The following is a 20529-nucleotide window of genomic DNA, read 5'->3' on the forward strand; positions in this document are numbered from 1 at the left end:
TCAACTTCATTTCATTTCTTAATATCATTTTTCATATAAAAAAACTTTCATTAAAATTAAAATAAAACTTGACCTAAAGGTATTAGTTACCAGGTGTCATAAAATCCCTTAAAGAAAATAATTAAATAAATATAAATCTTAATTATTTTTTCAATATTACCGTTCTCTACTGCCGGAATAAGTTCCAGATTTCGTTTTCGAAAATCTCTTCGTTTTCTTTGTTTTCTTCCCGAAAAGTTTCCCCGTCATCCGATTGTACGGCGTCTGAGCGTTACTTAGAGTCATTTTCGTAGCTTATATACATATATAATATATCACTTTTAAAAATTAATGGAGCTTATAAAAATCAAAATGGCAAAGAATCTTCAGCCATTTTGACATAATCTTTAAAACACACAAATTCCACTAAACTCATTTCGAACATCGAATTGCGAAAAAAAATTCAAATTTAAATTCCGAATATTGTTCAATTCTTTTTAATATTCAAAACAAGACGGCACAGAATGTTTGAAGTGACATTTATGAAACTTGTTTATATTGAATCTATAGAATTTGAATTTCGAAAATCGATTGGTCAGAAGCGCGCGCGATCCAAGCCGAGGTCTCGATGGAACTGCACATAGAGCTTTCGATGTGATATTTAGAATTGAAGAAGATGTTATTAGAGGTGATCCGAACACATGGTTTGTTATCACCACAGTAATAGATCAGATATTGGTAGTTCCTTCATGTCCATGCAACGTGCCACATTGCTTTGCAAAACCTTTCCCAAAATAAGAGAAAATCGAAGAAAATAACAGATAAAATTTGTAGAGTGAAAATAAAACGCTATTGCTTTCCATTTGTGGCATCCAGTTTTTGATTAAATGATATAACAAATGATAGAGAAAAAATAAACACTCCATTTTAAGTCAACATTGTGTTGGATAGGTACGGAATGTTTGAATGTTTGTTTGATATGTGACGTAATGTCTGTATATGTGTAATGCAATAATTCTTTGCATCATTATTTAAAAAAAGTTCCTTGCATATAGTAGCATTATAGCATCAGCAATGAGTTTTTAACAAACGAATCAAGTTTGAATTTAAATATACGCGTGACGCATGAAAACCGTTCTGCCATTATTAATTGATACAACTTTAAGAAACGATTTTAATATTTATTATTGTTAAAATAGTTATATATAGTAGGTATATTTAGTGCTCATATTTATTGAATACATTATTAATAACGAAATAACGACTGTTTTAAATCTGTCATATAAATACAGCAATATTTTATTATTTTTCATTTTTTAAGTATGGCAATTGGCTTTGTGCTATGTTATTGTTGCCAGTATTGAGTTTATAAAAATCTTCAATTATAAAGTACAGTCATACATACATATTCTATTAAATGACAAATAATATGGAGCGAAATGATATAAAGTCGATTTAGTTGAGGCTGTAATCAATTGGAATGAAACTAAATGAAACGAGATGAAATATGCTCAGTTTAAAGAGTGAATATTTACTGAGACTTCAGTGGGATTTTTGAAAAAATCCGAGAAGCCACATCTTGCGGCTTTATTTCATTTTCCTACATTTTCACATATGCTAAACGTTTAATAAGCCACCGTTATTACACTAAATGTTAAAACACTAAATTAACAAAATAAAGAAATTTACACAAATTCCACCTAAAGAGTCCAGTATTATTTTAATTAAATAATAAAGCGCATTTGTTTTTTTAATTATAATCGTGATAGACACGGATGGGTACTATCATTCTGCCTAGTTCTAGTTTTGTGGGGTAGCTCAGAAATTGTTACATTTTAATTGAGATTCTAAGGTGCGAGACGGGATTCACATGTAGCTTACACGCGGTGATGTCCATGGGCTCCGGTGACAGCTTAACAGTAGGGGGGCCATGAGGTCATTTACCCATCATTAAAAGTGGGTATTGAAAAGCGAGCCTACGGCCTATATAGTTTGAAGTGTGAATATCACTTATTGACAAAGACAATTAATTCCTACTGAAAGTTTGCCGCGCTTTTCACGTTTGAAGAAAAATATAATATGTCTTTGCGCTTTTTTATTACCAACAAGAACGTTTCTGTCGCTTATACTGTTTATTATGATTCTTATTAAAAATTCTACGAACACTTTCGCTTACATGCATTTTCACGCGGGAAACGTTTAGCATATGTGAAAATGTAGGAAAATGAAATAAAGCCGCAAGATGTGGCTTCTCGGATTTTTTCAAAAATCCCACTGAAGTCTCAGTAAATAATCACTCTTTAAACTGAGCATATTTCATCTCGTTTCATTTAGTTTCATTCCAATTGATTACAGCCTCAACTAAATCGACTTTATATCATTTCGCTCCATATTATTTGTCATTTAATAGAATATGTATGTATGACTGTACTTTATAATTGAAGATTTTTATAAACTCAATACTGGCAACAATAACATAGCACAAAGCCAATTGCCATACTTAAAAAATGAAAAATAATAAAATATTGCTGTATTTATATGACAGATTTAAAACAGTCGTTATTTCGTTATTAATAATGTATTCAATAAATATGAGCACTAAATATACCTACTATATATAACTATTTTAACAATAATAAATATTAAAATCGTTTCTTAAAGTTGTATCAATTAATAATGGCAGAACGGTTTTCATGCGTCACGCGTATATTTAAATTCAAACTTGATTCGTTTGTTAAAAACTCATTGCTGATGCTATAATGCTACTATATGCAAGGAACTTTTTTTAAATAATGATGCAAAGAATTATTGCATTACACATATACAGACATTACGTCACATATCAAACAAACATTCAAACATTCCGTACCTATCCAACACAATGTTGACTTAAAATGGAGTGTTTATTTTTTCTCTATCATTTGTTATATCATTTAATCAAAAACTGGATGCCACAAATGGAAAGCAATAGCGTTTTATTTTCACTCTACAAATTTTATCTGTTATTTTCTTCGATTTTCTCTTATTTTGGGAAAGGTTTTGCAAAGCAATGTGGCACGTTGCATGGACATGAAGGAACTACCAATATCTGATCTATTACTGTGGTGATAACAAACCATGTGTTCGGATCACCTCTAATAACATCTTCTTCAATTCTAAATATCAATGCTAATCGTTGACGTGTTCGTATCCCAAATTTTATAAGCCTTAATTTTGCTCTGCTGGTAGGACTGGTGGTAGTACGTCTTGTGAGTCCGCGCGGGTAGGTACCACCATCCTGCTTATTTCTGCCCTGAAGCAGTAATGCGTTTCGGTTTGAAGAGTGGAGCAGCCGTTGTAACTATACTGAGATCTTAGGACTTATACCTCAAGGTGGGTGGCGCATTTACGTTGTAGATGTCTATGGGCTCCAATAACCACTTAACACCAGGCAGGCTGTGACAGGCAGGCGTTCACCCATTTTAGCAATAAAAAAACTCACGGTAATGGCGCTTCCGCTTCTAAATATTGACAACTAATAAACCGTCAAACCCCGCTTAAAATAATGTTTATAATGTTGATAGTCGCAAAGGCTTAAAACATTTCACATATCTAATTACCTAAGTCTTAGCATTGAACACTTTTATAAGTAGTGGTTTGTGTCAGGGTACGCGAAGCAGTGAACAACTTCAGTCTGAAGGGAATCGTTATTCCAATACGATTAACTTTCTCAGGTTATTCTACGTCATTTACGTTGTGGTCCCTATAAGTAATCGCATTAAACCAGGTCCACTGTGGCTTACATTACAACAATAAAATGATTTCTGCAGTACCTATTTTTTTTTTATTGCTTAGATGGATGGACGAGCTCACAGCCCACCTGGTGTTAAGTGGTTACTGGAGCCCATAGACATCTACGACGTAAATGCGCCACCCACCTCGTGATATAAGTTCTAAGGTCTCAGTATAGTTACAACGGCTACCCCACCCTTCGAACCGAAACGCATTACTGCTTCATGGCAGAAATAGGCGGGGCGGTGGTACCCACCCGTGCGGACTCACAAGAGGTCCTACCACCAGTAATTACGCAAATTATAATTTTGCGGGTTTGATTTTTATTACACGATGTTATTCCTTCACCGTGGAAGTCAATCGTGAACATTTGTTGAGTACGTATTTCATTAGAAAAATTGGTACCCGCCTGCGGGATTCGAACACCGATGCATCGCTTCAACACGAATGCACCGGACGTCTTATCCTTTAGGCCACGACGACTTCAAACTTCGACTTCACTTATTGTGCATTTAAATTATTTCTAGGCTGTGCATAGAAGCGCTCTCTTGTGCCTTGTACCACACTAGTTTCTCCTACTTAAAACTGGCAATACAGCACATGACACAGCGGCTTTTTGACATAAAACACTTTCGCTCGAAACGTCAGTTCCATGTACGTTCAGAAATTGTAAGTCTCGACAAAACACGCAATCACGTTTTAATGTCGTTGAACTATGTATAAGCAAAGGGAAAATTTATTAAAGTTTTCATTTACATTCTGAACCTTCATAGCTGTGATATATTCGTGTGTAATTTTTTTTTTTTTTTATTTAACATGCGTAATTTTTCTTTTGAAATACGATTTTAAGTATCGGAGTGACATTTTTTTTTCTCGTTTAATATGATCATGTTTATAGAAGTTTTTCTTACTTAATTTTTTAATTTAATCCATTTGGACGACACAAAAAAATCTAAATTTTAATACTCGGAACCCGTGTTAAAAATTGTTTTAAATTTTCGTGGCTATCTATATAAATGTAAATAAAAGTGTGTGTGTAAAAATACGTTATTATTTAACGGGTTCATACAAAGTTTTTCGCATTTCATGAGTTGTTTTTTATTACACGATGTTATGCTTTTACCGTGTAAGTCATTCACAAACAAGCCTTAAGTACGCATTTTGTTAGGAAACCTGCCTGCGGGATTCGAACACCGGAACAATCGCGCGACACGAATGCTACCATCGTCTTTAAAATGTATTACTAAGGATCGAATATCCCTTTTCAAAGAAGTTTCGAAAAAAAAAAAAAAAATGGAATTGCTGAATTGTTCAGTTGCTGACGCCAATAAATAATAGTGACCACAACTATGGCCCCCAATAGCCTTCGGCGATCAGGACTCGACTCTTATTTTACATCTTTGAAAGTCCATACAAGAAATGGCGCGAAAAAATTCCAACGTCATTAAAATCTCATTTCTTACAATAAAATAAAAAAAAAACAAATGAAATAATTAATTGCATTTAAAAACATTAACATATTTTTTTTATCGAAGAAAATTTCTATATTAGTTACGTAATTCTCTCTTCTATTTTTATTGTCACTAATCTTTTATGTATCTAACTCTTGCATAGTTGTGCGTCGACAAATAAACAATTGAAAAAGAAAAGAAAAAACCAGTTTGATTGGCAAAAAAACTTTTTATTTTTTAATTACAGTGAATCAAGATCAGAAACATCGTACGTATATCTATTGATCTCGTGTCACGCTAGGTGGAGAGAAAATCCGTACAACGCACTCACAGTGCAGTTAACTTACTTTTTCTACAAATTTTCCCATTGTTCCTACCAGACAACAGATGGCGTTGTTTAGAAAGTTATGAGATTTAGATTCCTGCATATTAGAAATTAACACATAACAAACATAAATTAGATTTTTATAGCCTAAATGGGTGGACGAGCTCACGGCCCACCTGGTTTTAAATGGTTACCGAAGCTCATGGACTTCAAAAAACTAAATTTTTACATCCACTTTGAGACAAGAGTTCTAAAGTCTCAGTTTTCAAGTACCAATGCTGTCCCACCCTTCAAACCGAAACGCATTACTGCTTCACGTAAAAAATTAGGCAAGGCGGGTGGTACCTACCCGTGCCGACTCGCAAGACATACTATCACCAGTAATTACGTTAATATTAATTGGAAAATTTCTTCCATTTCATTACATGCTAATATTTTATTAAAGTTTACGTCTGATTAATAAACTTAAATAGTAAAAATTATATTTTGAAGTGAAAACTTCTTTAGAATCGTTGTGATTTCAAACCGGATGCAACGGAAAAAACGACAGGTAAGAGACACAAATACAAAAATGTGTAGGATGAAGCCAGCAAAGAATGAGACAGAAATATACATACTATTTAATACAGCGCCATCTGTGAGATTTTTTAATACTAACGTGTGTATGAAAGCTCTTGTAGTGAATTTTAATTTAGGATTTTTTTTTATTTTTATTTATTAATTAAAGTTAATTTAGGATATACTAAATAATTTGAATTGGCTATTAGTAAATTCACATGAATTCACACCTTTTTTAAAGTTTGAACTAGATTTTTTAATTAGCGTAATTCAATTTAGAAATCATGAATATTTAAATAAACGAAATGATTATCTTTAAAATCATTTAAATTACTTCCTACGTTAGATTTATCGAACCTAAATTAATATTTTAATCTTAATTAAAATTTTATTTAATTATGTATCTACAGATTATAATCGCATTATTTATGACATAATACGGGAAATCGATTTAATATTCATTGAAAATTGACATCTTGCATACATCCACAACATTCGCATTACACATTTATTCATTACAAATAAAATCAATAATTGGAGTTTTTTTTTTTTTTATGGCTTTGAATGTATTCAAGGGAATGTATTGAATGTATTCAAGGGAAAATTGAATTGAAAGAATCCGTTACATATAGTATATGTGACGGCGCCAAGGATGGCTTGGCGTTAGTTCCGTCATCAATTGTATTTGGTGGGACTGAGTTCATTGCAATATTAAGTTAATAGAAAACCTTTTTATAATAATTATTGAAACTCTTTTTTTTATTGCTTAAATGGGTGGACGAGCTCACAGCCCACCTGGTATTAAGTGGTTACTGGAGCCCATAGACATCTACGACGTAAATGCGCCACCCACCTTGAGATATAAGTTCTCAGATTTCAGTATAGTTACAACGGCTGCCCCACCCTTTAAACCGAAACGCATACTGCTTCACGGCAGAAATAGGCGGGGCGGTGGTACCTCTGAAGAGAGAACTTATATCTCAAGGTGGGCGGCGCATTTACGTTGTGGATATCTATGGGCTCCAGTAGCCGCTTAACACCAGGTGGGCTGTGAGCTCGTCCACCCCTCTAAGCAATAAAAATAAAACATAAAAAAATTTTATACCGAGATAATCCAACAAATTTTCATTCATAATTACAAATTTAAATAGCGTAATTAATTACGTAATTACAAATTACGTAAAATAATCGCGAGTCGCGGCTTGTTTGAAATATCGCGCGTGCCGATGGAACGACAGCAAACGCTACATACAACCATACACATCCTCATAACAAAAATCATAACAATTATTTTTGAGAAGAAACATTCAGACGTCCGCGTCCGATTTCCTCGTCTGATTCCCAATGAGGCGGAAATACAAATAAGGCACCTAACCACTCGAGTTTTTGTTTATGAAATATTACGACGAGTCTCAATATGAGAAACGGGAAACATAATGATTATGATTGTCTGATTAATTATAGCTATTTGATTACGTGATTATTCCCACGTGCGTCTCAACTCTCGTGACTGACTCGACGTCCACAGGTTGTGAAGTTGAAATGGAAATCCGGTAATTGTAACATGCCACGTCCGTCTCCTCGTGGATTCACCCGGGTCACTTTTAAAACGCTTTTATTTATTTATTTAATACATTTTGTACACACAGATGCTAGAAAAAACACGACTAATAAGGATACAGAGTACAAGGGCACTACTTATTTCATTTTGATATCTCTTCCAGTAGGCCCGCTTGAAAGAAGAATTAGTAACACAAACCTAATGCATACATTAAACATCATATAATAATATAAACATATTACAATTAGCTTTTATTAGCTGTGTTTGTATGTAACTGAATTATAAAGTCATTATTACCGACCTCAATAACGTTCGATAAACTTGTAAATTTGCACACGCATCGAGGACCGCTGACGATACAATGATTTTATAACTTAGCTCTAATGTGATCAGTATTAATACGATAAATAAATATGAAATTAGTCATTAATTTAGTTTGCTATTTAAGGCCGTTTGGGTTTTTAAGCTGCGTATATTAATAGGGTCTTATCTGACCGCGATGAGGCAACGCGTAAATATTTGACAACCAGACATCAGACAATTCTTTTTCATTACATACTACATTTTTAAAATCTAAAATACGTCATTATATTAATATTGTAAATATGTATTGTCAACCCGGACCCTTTATTTAAATACGTTCTTTAATTTGAGGGAAGAGTTTACCATATCAACAGGATAAACAGCGAAACCCAAAAAAAAAAACCCATAACCATTTTAATTTGTATGGGTTTTTTTTTTTTTTTCATTAATTTTCCAATGTTTGTAATAGTTATTCTGTTACTCGAGACGGAATCAAATACAACAAATAAAAAATCACGAAATCTGTCCAGCTGTTCTCGAGATATAAGTGTTCGACCAAATAAGTCGGCGTGGCCTAAAGGATAAGACGTCCGGTGCGTATCTAGCGTTTTATTTATTTATTTATTTCTACCTAAGCTGTTAGCCTTGAGAGGCTATATCAGCGTAACCTTAACTAGTAGGTGAGCTCTCGGGGCTCAAACCTGAAGACGTTGCTAACACGAACCCTAGCAAGAGCCGTGTTTCGCAGAATCTACCATCTGATCGAAAACGCGACCCACTGAGAAGATCCGGCGAGAAACTCAGTGGGCTGTGTCTGAGTGTTAATTTACTCGTCGAGCCCTTCGTTGCAAGCGACGGGTTCGACGAGAATGGTGACCGGTGCTTGAGGTACCTAAAAGCACCGTTAGTGGATCGGGAGGATCCGAAATGACGTGTTTGGGGCGACGTCGACTGCTTTCCATTCTGTCCGCAGGATCGGGAATGCGTATCTAGCGATGCATCGGTGTACAAATCCCGCCGCTAGGTACCAATTTTTCCAATGAAATAAGTACTTAACAAATGTTCATGATTTACTTCCGCGGTGAAGGAATAGCATCGTGTAATAAAAATCAAACCCGCAAATTTATAATTTGCGTGATTACTGGTGGTAGGACGTCTTGTGAGTCCGCACGGGTAGGTACCACCACCCTGCCAATTTCTGCCGGGGCAGCCGTTGTACTGTTGAGAGGCGGCATTTACATTGTAGATGTCTATTGGCTCTGGTAACCAATACAGATCAGGTGGGCCGTGAGCTCGTCCACCCATCCAAGCAATAAAATAAAAAAACGACTTTGTTTTATATAAATATTAAGATATAATTAATTTCGTAAAAACAGTTTTTCAGTTGCGTCTGCAACCGGCAAGAACCACTATGTAATTTTCATATTACTATGTAACAGTTTACTTACGTAGACTCGTTGCTTTATCGCTCGCCTATCAAAACCAACAAAAATCCCTTTAATTCAGTCAAATAATTAATAATTATAGTTAACGCTAGCATAATCATCATCGGTATTGCTTTTATTATTTAACTAGCTGACCCGGCAGACTTCGTAGTGCCTCAATTGATAAATAAAAGACCTAAGCTTTTGTATAAAATAAACTTAAAACAAACAAAAGGAATCCGTCCGACGAGGGACACATCAAAGGAAAAACAAAATTGCTATTTTTATTTAATTCCGAGCATTTTCATATTTATCTACCTTTTAAACCTTCTCTGGACTTTCACAAATAATTCAAGACCAAAATTAGCCAAATCGGTCCAGCCGTTCTCGAGTTTTGGCGAGACTAACGAACAGCAATTCATTTTTATGTACTTATATATAGAAGAAGAAGATAGAAGATAGAAGATTATTTAATATTGAAGGAACATCCCTACGATCTATAAACCACTTAATTACTCATAAGGCTTGTCGTAAATTATAAAGTGATGAAGAAACAATTAATTCAGAGAATGTGTTCAGCACGCAACTACAGTGATGCCTTTCAGAACGGAACATTAACGTTAGGGATGCGTGACGACGGACGCGATCTGAAATCAACTCAGGTGTTATTTTAGGGTTGATAATCTCCCCGGATGGAGATCGGACATCAGAGTGTAAGAGTTTTTGAAGTGAAAACTTCTTTAGAATCGTTGTGATTTCAAACCGGATGCAACGGAAAAAACGACAGGTAAGAGACACAAATACAAAAATGTGTAGGATGAAGCCAGCAAAGAATGAGACAGAAATATACATACTATTTAATACAGCGCCATCTGTGAGATTTTTTAATACTAACGTGTGTATGAAAGCTCTTGTAGTGAATTTTAATTTAGGATTATACGTGAAATTAAAATATCAATTCACAGAGGGCGCTACCTTACAATTATTTACTAATGACAAAATTTTACATATACTTAAGACGTTTAGGATAATTGTATTTTAATTTTGGAAGGTTTCACTTCTACCACGTGTGAATTGCACACATTTTGTTTTTTTTTTTATTGCCCTTATAGGTAGATGAGCATAGGGCCCATCTGATGGTGAGTGGTTGCCGTTGCCCATGGACATCAGCAATGCCAGGGGCAGAGCCAAGCAACTGCCTACCGTGCAAGCCGCTGCCTACCATGCAGGGGAGTCTTTAAGTGGGTAGGATCCTAAAAACATCCCTGGGCCCGCGTACCGCACACCAGTCCCACGTACCCCACGCGTCCCCTACTACTACGTAGGAGGTTCGGCCCCCGGCCCAAAAACTCGAAAATCAGTGGTCAGATCTTTGTTTTCGTATAACCGCTTATGTCTGCGTTAATAATAAACCGTGTTTAGTAGGTCGTATTTAGAGCCCGCTCGGGCAGGTTCGACCATCCTGCCTGTCTCTACCGGGAAACTCTCGTGCGTTTCGTAAGATGAGACAACCGTTAAAATGATAATTGACTCTACAGTCTCACCTTCATGATATCTCGGGACCACAGTAATCACTTAACAGCTGATGGGTCATAAGCCCTCCACTGAAAAGTAAAAAAACTTACATATATGACCGTAACAAAGAAATTATAGTGTTATTGAGAAAAAATATCACAAAGCTCACTAAGTATGTGTATGTTATAACAGAAACTTAGCTTGGTACAATTTATATCTTTTCCCTACCTAATCGTTAGTAAATTATGGGGCTATTCCTATTCTTCACGCGGACCGGTAGGTGATCTCACGGGCTCAACCTGAGAGAATTGCTAACACTAGCCCTAGCAAGAGCAGTGCTTCGCTGAATCTACTAAGGGATCGGAATCGCGACCCACTGAGAAGATCCGGTGAGAAATTCAGTGGGTGACTATATAATTATAATCAATTCTTTCTTCTCTCCCCCCGATATTAGATTACTGAAATCGAAAGCGTGATAAGCGGATAGCCCGTATCAGTCATGTTTCAAGCCACTGTCGCATCTACAGACATCTGACTCGCAGATAGCAATTACCATTACGCAATTCGACTTTAATTTAGTAAACAATAGAATGAAAGTAATTCAAACCATAACACAATTTCAATATGATTACGTTCATACTGTTTTCGGAGCAAGGCGTGACCGACGCGCGATTTCAACAATAATTACGTATATTTTTTGTTTTCATTTTATATTAGCATACTATATATGTACATATACACGATACTATTCTCGTTACTGGTTGTAAGAACTCTTGTGAGTCCGCGCGGGTAGGTACCACCACCCCGCCTATTTCTGCCGTGAATGCGTTTCAGTCTGAAGGGTGGGACAGCCGCTGTAACTATAGTGAGACCTTATAACTTATATATCAAGGTGGGTGGCACATTTACGTCGTAGATGTCTATGGGATCGAGTAACCACTTAACACCAGGTGGGCTGTGAGCTCGTCCACCCATATACGCAATAAAAAAAAAGTACTCTATGCTAAGTATATTGTATGTAGCGTGCACTGCGCTTGGGAAACATACGTTTAGCCTCTCTACCATTGGTTTTATACCGACGTACGCTAGAGGGATCGCTTTTACGACAAGATTACCCTCATTTTACGTAATAACACAGATTACCGATGATGAAATGTGATTAAATCGAGACTTTCTCTTCATTTCACACCGGATCACTCGATTTAATGCGAAATTAATTTCTTGTGACTTTTAAATACTTTTACGTAAATAATAATATCTCATTGGTATTTTTTTTTACTTCCTCAGTTTTGTAATGATTTTAACCACTACCATCCATACTACCATACTATAGCTAGAGCCAACCACCCTTCCTTTCACGAAGAAGCAATGCTCTCCGATTTGAAGGGTAGGTAGGACATGCCTTTTAGTAGGTGGTCATATTTACACTATGACGTCTAATAACTCTAATAATCACTAAGCACTGACTAGTCAGATTATTGACGCAGTTTTTTTTTTATATATCGTATGTGGGTCGACGGACTCACGGCCCACCTGGTGTTAAGTGGTTACCGGAGCCCATATACATACATCTACGACAGAAATGCGCCACCCACCTTGAGATATAAGTTCTAAGGTCTCAGTATAGTTACAACGGCTGCCCCGCCCTTCAAACTGAAACGCATTACTGCTTCACGGCAGAAATAGGCAGGGCGGTGGTACCTACCCGCGCGGACTCACAAGTGGTCCTACCACCAGTAAAAACAAACATGTACTTATACAAACTCAATGCTCCGTTGCAGTTTCCAATCCAAGGTTCAACCTTATGTCTCAAGCTTGTCCACAGCATGTTCCTATAGGCTACGGTGACATTCGGGTGGGCCCTGTGTGCTTAGTGCAAGTTTTTTAATATTCTCTATAGCGTAAAAGGTAACTCAAATAAAACAGCTCGCTTAAAAAGCAAATCAGACTAACAATTAGCTTCAACTTTTTTTTTGGCCTATTAATACCGGTCAAGATTTCAGATCGGAGTTATAAAAGTATTGTCCTTGATACGTGTGCAAATTTTCATGATAATCGAACCCCTTGAATCCGGTTTAGAGATTCAAAGATTCTGTTACTAACAAACATTTCAAGCTAATAAAAGCGTGTTAAAAAATAGTACTCGAATCTTGAAAACGAGGACTTAGATACTAATTACTACTGAATACTAACCTGATCATATTAGCTGGTATCGTCTTCGAGTACTTCAACCTAGTACTAGCCGAACGTGCAGGCCGCTCCCTTCGAGGACAAGTCGCCATTTTTCACTATTAAACTTAATGCGATCGCACAGTACACTTCAAGTTCATTTCTCGATGCACGGAACTTTTATCGTCACAAAAGCTCGGTCACAAAATTCAACTGTCAGATTCAAATCGAAAAGTTAGCTTATGGTAAACCGTAATAATATAAACTTATTTTTTTTAAATTCCACTTCTGTCGTGAGATGAGTCGTTAGATGCATTTGGGACTTCAATCTTAATCTCTCAAGTTTTTTGCTTATGCACGACTAATTACACAAATACTTTAATTTTAAAACATGAAATGGATTTTAATTAAAAAAATAAAAACCGGCATTGGTCACTGCTATGACGTATTCAATAAATCGTTAATCAAAACTCGACATTTTTTTTTCCTACCTAAGCTGGTAGTCTTGAGAGGCTATTTCAACGGAACCTTAACTAGTAGGTGAGCTCACGGGGCTCAAACCTGACGACGTTGCTAACACGAACCCTAGCAATAGCCGTGCTTCGTAGAATCTACCACTGGATCGGAAACGCGACCCACTGAGAAGATCCGGCGAGAAACTCAGTGGGCTGTGTCTGAGGGTTAATTTACTCGTCGAGCCCTTCGTCGCAGGCAACGGGTTCGACGAGAACGGTGCCCGGGTCGACATTACTGTCTTGATGTTCTACTGAAACATTTTACCCGACGAATACGCCACAGCGCAGAATCAAAACACACGATAAACATCTCAGAGACGTCAAGACGAGAATTCCTACGTTTGTATTTACGAGCCGCTTTCAAAATCTTTCAATTGACAGCTAATCCGCGACGCAGCATCACTGTGTAAATAGCAGCGAAGTGATCAAGCGATGTGGAAGAACACGCACGCGTCCCAGCATCACGACTGTCTCTCAATTCTAAATCAGTTACAATCACTGTCTAAAAAAACCCTTCGAAAATTGTATCTCAAACCAGCCAGCCATTGCCAACCAGCAATGAGGCGCTCGCTCCTGGCCTTTTCATTTTTCATTATTATTATAATTTTTTTAATTGTATTCTTTGACTTGTTTTTTCCTTTATTGTAAATATTTTTATTTATTTAAAAAAATGAAAAAATTTGAGAAAAAACAAAAAAAAAAAGCCCGCTGAGTTTGTTTCGCCGGTTCTTCTCAGGACTGTGGCTTTTTTTGGAATCGGTGGTAGAGTTAATATTGTTATTTGTATTTTGACATTCAACAAGTGTGTCATACTGACATCTAAGTTGAAATAAATGATTTTGAATTTGAATTTGAAAGCCCGGTGAAAGAAAACCTACCGATGATTTGCAATAATAACTAAAGATATGCAGACCAAAAACAATATTGAAGTTATGTTGCAGACCATTTAAGCAGAATGCAAGATCGAACCCATTTTGTAAAACCAAAACAATAAAACAAAGATAATTCGATTTTAAAATCAACAATAATTGTTCTATTGAATTCGCAATTGTAATGACGAATCGAAAAAGCACACAAAATAAAACTGTATACCATTCGGTATTTCGTGTCTCGCTTTCATACTTTAGAGAGTCACCGGCTAATATGTTAATAAGTTTGAATATCATTACGTTTAGGTAATTGCACCTCTCCACGGTAATTTGAACGCGAATTGCGTATTTTTTTTATTATTATTTCTCGTTGTCACTTTCATTAATAAAGTTATTTTAACGAAAGAAAACGTACTCATGTTAGCGCAATGACTAATGAGCTAATAAGTTCTAAGAGCAAATTGATTCATGACGTCATCTGAATTGAATCCATAAAATTTTAATGATCTTTGAGAACAATTTTAAGCTGCACATCTGACTGAGGTAGGAATGAAAAAGTAATCTGAATCACGCTGAAACTAAGGTTCAAAACGCGAATAGTCAAGAAAGATGGGATCGTTACAAAAAAATCTGCCCGCTTGTCTGTGGTTGCAAGCGCATTATATGACGTGACCATAGATAATGCTAAAAATGAATAGATACAATTTTTTTTATTGCCCTTGTAGGCAGACGAGCGCACGGCCCACCTGATGGTGAGTGGTTACTGTCGCCCATGGACTTCAGCAATGCCAGGAGCAGAGCCAAGCCGCTGCCTACCGCTTAATACTCTCCACAAGCCTCGTTTGAAGAAAGACATGTCATTACAATAAATTAGATTTTACTATACAAATCTCAGGAATGATCTTTAAAATCAAAGGAACAATTCATTTGCGAGTGTTGGGGAACTGCGTGAATTTCAAGACAAGAAAAAGTAAGCGGTTAAATATCGCTCAAACATCGACAGATTTGAATTTTCCGCAATCTTCAAAACCAGTACATTCGTTCCTAACCCGATCTATAGACAAATACGAGTGGAAGCAATTACATATCTACTTAACATGAATTTTACGACGAAGAGTTCGAGGACCGAACTAGCCCATAGACACAGCCCACTGAGTCTCTCGCCGGATCTTCTCAGTGGGTCTCGATCCTGATCCGATGATAGATTCTGCGAAGCATTCACTGCTCTTGCTTTTTTTTTTTCCACAGGAGAAAATCGCCGGATCCCCAATCGCGCGGCAGGTGGGGTATGTGGGAGTTGAACCTCACTAAAAACTCCTGCCGCTCACAACCGGCGCCCTACCTCGGACCGGGCCGGAGCCCAGTCGGGGCTATTGAAACGGCGGGACAGGGTTGACGCAGAGCACATTACATCCATCCCATTCACTGCTCTTGCTTGGACTATTATTAGCAAATTCTCTCAGGTTGAGCCCGTGAGTGCCATCAATCAGTTGAAATAGCCCCTTAGGCTACCAGCGAATAATTTAGGAACGTCTTTGTATGTGTATATTTATATTATATTAAAGACATTACTTATTTGGTGAAAAATGATTGGAATTATTTCATACTCTACTACAGATTCTTTAGACAAATATCGAAGCCAATCAGAATACTTAAACCAATATAAGTATATACCAATTCATAACAATTACAATAATGACTTGTCATACAGAGGCTTCTAAAAACAGCGACCGACTAGACTATGATAAAAAAAAAATTAAGACCTAGAAACGTTATTTTCAAAGATTCCCAACGACAAACTTTAGTCTCGGTTACCACTTACCAGACTTCTGGGTCGCGGAATACCAAAACAACCTTTCACGCACAAAAATAATTAGAACTTAATTGTAATAAAAATAAAGTATAGAATCATTAAACACACACTTCAGGTAGGCGAACGCATTACACTTTAGAGCACTCACGCTGTGCACTCGACTCGACACGAGTACGCGCGGAGCAACACATAATGCGACTGAATGCCAACACTATCTAGTATCTACTAATGCGGTAGTAAGAACAGTAGTAGTACATCGAAACACTGATTGAGATGCAGTCTCAGCTTTTCCCGTAACGTCGAATTTGTAGATTTTGTTACGCATATTAAAAGGCACAGGCGATCTTAAAACAATACCCAATGATATTTATCATTTCCTTTCCTTTTGAAAAACAAACGGATAATAGTTAGTTCTGAATGCACAAAAAGAGGTCGCTTGCGGAGGACGAAGGGCTCGGCGAGTAAATTAACCCACAGACACAGCCCACTGAGTTTCTCGGCGGATCTTCTCAGTGGTCGCGTTTCCGATCCGGTGGTAGATCCTGCGAAGCACTGCTCTTGCTAGAGTTAGCGTTAGGAACGTCGTCAGGTTTGAGCCCCGTGAGCTCACCTATTCACTCGGTTACGCTGGCATAGTATCTCAAGGTCACCAGCTTATGTAGAAAAAAATAATGATAATCATGTACACAACGCTGCGAAGATCTTCCAACCATTGAAAAGTTCATGCTTCAAACTACGTAAGTAAAAGTAAAAAAAAAATGTAATAATAAAAAAATAAAAGAACAAAGGATATAAATCAAATCAATAGCTCGTCAGTGTATCGGATTTTGGATTAATTTGAGTCTAAAAGATCCAAAATAAAAGTAAAATTTAAATTTCACCGTAGTTTTTTATTTATTGCTTAGATGGGTGGACGAGCCCACAGCCCACCTGGTGTTAAGTGGTTACTGGAGCCCATAGACACCTATAACGTAAATGCGCCACCCACCCTGAGATCTAAGTTCTAAGGTCTCAAGTATAGTTACAACAGCTGGCCCACCCTTTAAGCCGAAACGCATTACTGCTTCACGACAGAAATAGGCGGGGCGGTGGTACCTACCCGCGCAGACTCACAAGAGGTCCCACCACCAGTAATTACGCAAATTATAATGATTTTCATTACACGATGTCATTTCTTCACCGTGGAAGTCAATCGTGAACATTTGTTGAGTGCGTATTTCAGTACAAAATTGGTACCCGCCTGCGGGATTCGAACACCGGTGCATCGCTTCAACACGAATGCACCGGACGTCTTATCCTTTAGGCCACGACGATTTCAATGTAAGAAACAATCAAATTATCTATAACTTAGTATCTATATTTATAATCTATATCTATAATATAATAACCACCTACATGTTTTATTTTTATTTTAACGAAGCGTTAGCCAGGACGCGAGCATCGGCGGAGTGTGAAGATTGAAGATCACGAGATAATTAATTCAGTAAGTAACGCTTTCTCTGAAAACGCGCTCTTTAATTATATTATATGTGCGACGTTCAATTTAATATTAAATGTTAATAAAACTACTAACAATTTATACACTAATTAACTGGTTAACAAATTATATGTGTCTTATCTTCACGTTGCTTATTTTAACCTAGCTAACGTGAATTATAAAGAAAATTTAGGAAGAAAAATATACAAAAAAAATAAAATGTTTGCTTTTTTCTTTGTTGGTGTATAGGAAAATCGAAGTTTTAGTTATTAATTTTTATAAAACTAATATCGAGTGGTGAAAGGCTATTTGGTTTAAGCGACATTTTTCCAACTTCACAAATAAAGCTATATAAAATTTCAAATTTGGAAAAACTATTAAAAAAAAAAAACTTCAGCTATTTGAATCGGCTAAACATGATTGAAGTTCAATTAAAAACATCGAACTATTGATGCTAAAACACACATTCAATTACAAAGATAAATAACGTGTATCAAGCGAAATGTCGCTTAAACCAAATAACCTTACACCCCTCGATATGTAAATCATACAATCGAAAAGGGATGAAATAAAAGAAACTTCGAGAAAAGAAACATAAATGTCTCTATATATCACACGTTGCAATGGATATGCTACTGGAGAAACAACCCTAAAGGGTTGGTTTCAGTCAAGCGGCCGGTCGTACCACTGATGCCTAATCCCTAATGTGGCCGGATATCGTTCTCGCCGAACCCGCTTGCGACGAAGGGCTCCACGAGTAAATTAACCCATAGACACAGCCCACTGAATTTCTGGCCGGATCTTCTCAGTGGGTCGCGTTTCCGATCCGGTGGCAGATTCTGCGAAGCACGACTCTTGCTAGGGTTCGTGTTAGCAACATCGTCAGGCAGAGCCCCATGAGCTCACCTACTAGTTAAGGTTACGCTGATATGGTCTCTCTAGACCATCAGCTTAGGCAGGAAAAAAAAACTAATGTGGTATAAGGTTAAGATGACGAAGTACCTATAACCTAGCTGATTTCGATCAGGGTGGCGTAAAGCAGAATTCATAACACAGCTATGTGTACTTAATTTTAAACACATTGTTGGATAATAAGGCTTATTATTAGGTGGCATGGATAGATTGATGTGCCTAATTCTCATATCAGTTATACAATAGAATTGAGAATTGAAGAAGACGTACTCGCCATTAAAAAAATAGCATTACAACTGCAACAAACGTTTAAGAATGCGATCACCGTCCTCGCCGAACCCGTCGCTTGCGACGGAGGGCTCGACGAGTAAATTAACCCACAAACACAGCCCACTGAGTTTCTCGCCGGATCTTCTCAGTGGGTCGCGTTTCCGATCCGGTGGCAGAATCTACGAGGCACTGTCCTTGCTAGGGCCAGTGTTAGCAACACTTCCCGGCTTGAGCCTGTGAGCTCACCTACACGTCAAGAAACTGAAATACCCTCTCGAGGCTATCAACATAGGTAGGAAAAAAAGAGTTTAATAATCTGTTTATTATTTCATGCATCAACACAACATTAGATCATATTGTTTCGTAAACAATTCGTTTACAGACTACACTACGTATTGTTAACGTAATGAGTTAGTTATACACGTTTTTGTTTTAAAATTACGTATATATGCACCAATAACCGATCGATTTTTAATGATTTAATGTTGTTATAAGACATAACGTCAAAATTGTATTTTTTAAACTGCAAGAACAAGACTAATCGATTTATATTTTAATATGTAGTTTTACCATATATAACAAAGGCAAACAATATTTAATCTATTCTCAATTTGACAACAGTCGCCAAGAACAAAAGTTTGACAATAAATAGTATGCATGCGTGTGTGCTTCAAATACATGGTATGTAGTGTGCGTAATGTTTTCTTTATTGATTTAATGTATCTTTTATGCATTATTTTAAAAAAATATTAGCATTGTACACTTCTTCTCTATATTCTCTATAAGTGTGGAAAATTTCATACTCCTCCGTCCGCGCAATTTTCGTAAAAAGGGATACAAAGTTTTTGCTTCACGTATTAATATATAGATTTTTTTTAAATCTATAATTAAAACTTTTTCTAACCTTTCAAGCGCATTACCGTTTTCATGTTTACGGAAACGGATGATTCAAACGAAACCTCGAGAATAATAAAAAGGCAAAATCAAATCGTAAAGATTCTTTTCATTACGTTTACATCTCACGAAAACCGATGGAAATATCATTACATTTATCTGTTACAACCATTCTGTTATGGGCTACATTCCTAAGTCACGTGTTAAGCGACTATTCAAACATAATTTACTGGTGGTAGGACCTCTTGTGAGTCCGCACGGGTAGGTACCACCGCCCCGCCTATTTCTGCCGTGAAGCAATAACGCGTTTCGGTTTGAAGGGTGGGGCCGTTGTAACTTACTTGAGATCTTAGAACTTATATCTCAAGGTGGGTGGCGGTATTTACGTTGTAGATGTCTGTGGGCTCCAGTAACCAGTTAGCACCAGGTGGGCTGTTAGCTCTTCCAACCAACAAAGCAATAATAAAAAATATATTATATATAAATGCTAAAAACCCTCAATAACATAATTAACTTGGATTTTCTGTTGAAGCATGTACATATAATTTTGCGTTTAATAATCTAGATTACGAGTACATACAAGACGCGTCGGCGCTGCCCGTTCCAGTCCGTTATGTATCGTGACTGGACAGTTAGTTACAAGTCCAGAAAAACGCGGAGAGCACGCGCTTCAATCCGCTCGGACTGAGGTAATGACGTGTGACGTGCCAACCGTACAACGCT

The 20529-nt window shown here is 36.8% G+C and overlaps 1 protein-coding gene across 5 annotated transcripts in view; it reads right to left on the reverse strand.

The window, feature by feature from the left end:
- Window positions 1-20529, reverse strand: part of LOC101737289 (espin) — a 118792-nt gene that overhangs the window by 62183 nt on the left and 36080 nt on the right. Inside the window, exon 1 of one of the 5 annotated variants that reach the window (XM_062674928.1) lies at window positions 161-611. The exons of the other annotated variants lie outside the window; for them this stretch is intronic. Coding sequence (XP_062530912.1) covers window positions 161-285 — 125 coding nt within the window. The 5' untranslated portion in view covers window positions 286-611. Of the gene's footprint in view, window positions 1-160; window positions 612-20529 lie in introns of those variants that run through there. 5 annotated transcript variants of the gene reach the window in all.

The sequence above is a fragment of the Bombyx mori genome, chromosome 3 (genome assembly GCF_030269925.1).
Source record: "Bombyx mori chromosome 3, ASM3026992v2".
NCBI lineage: Eukaryota > Metazoa > Arthropoda > Insecta > Lepidoptera > Bombycidae > Bombyx > Bombyx mori.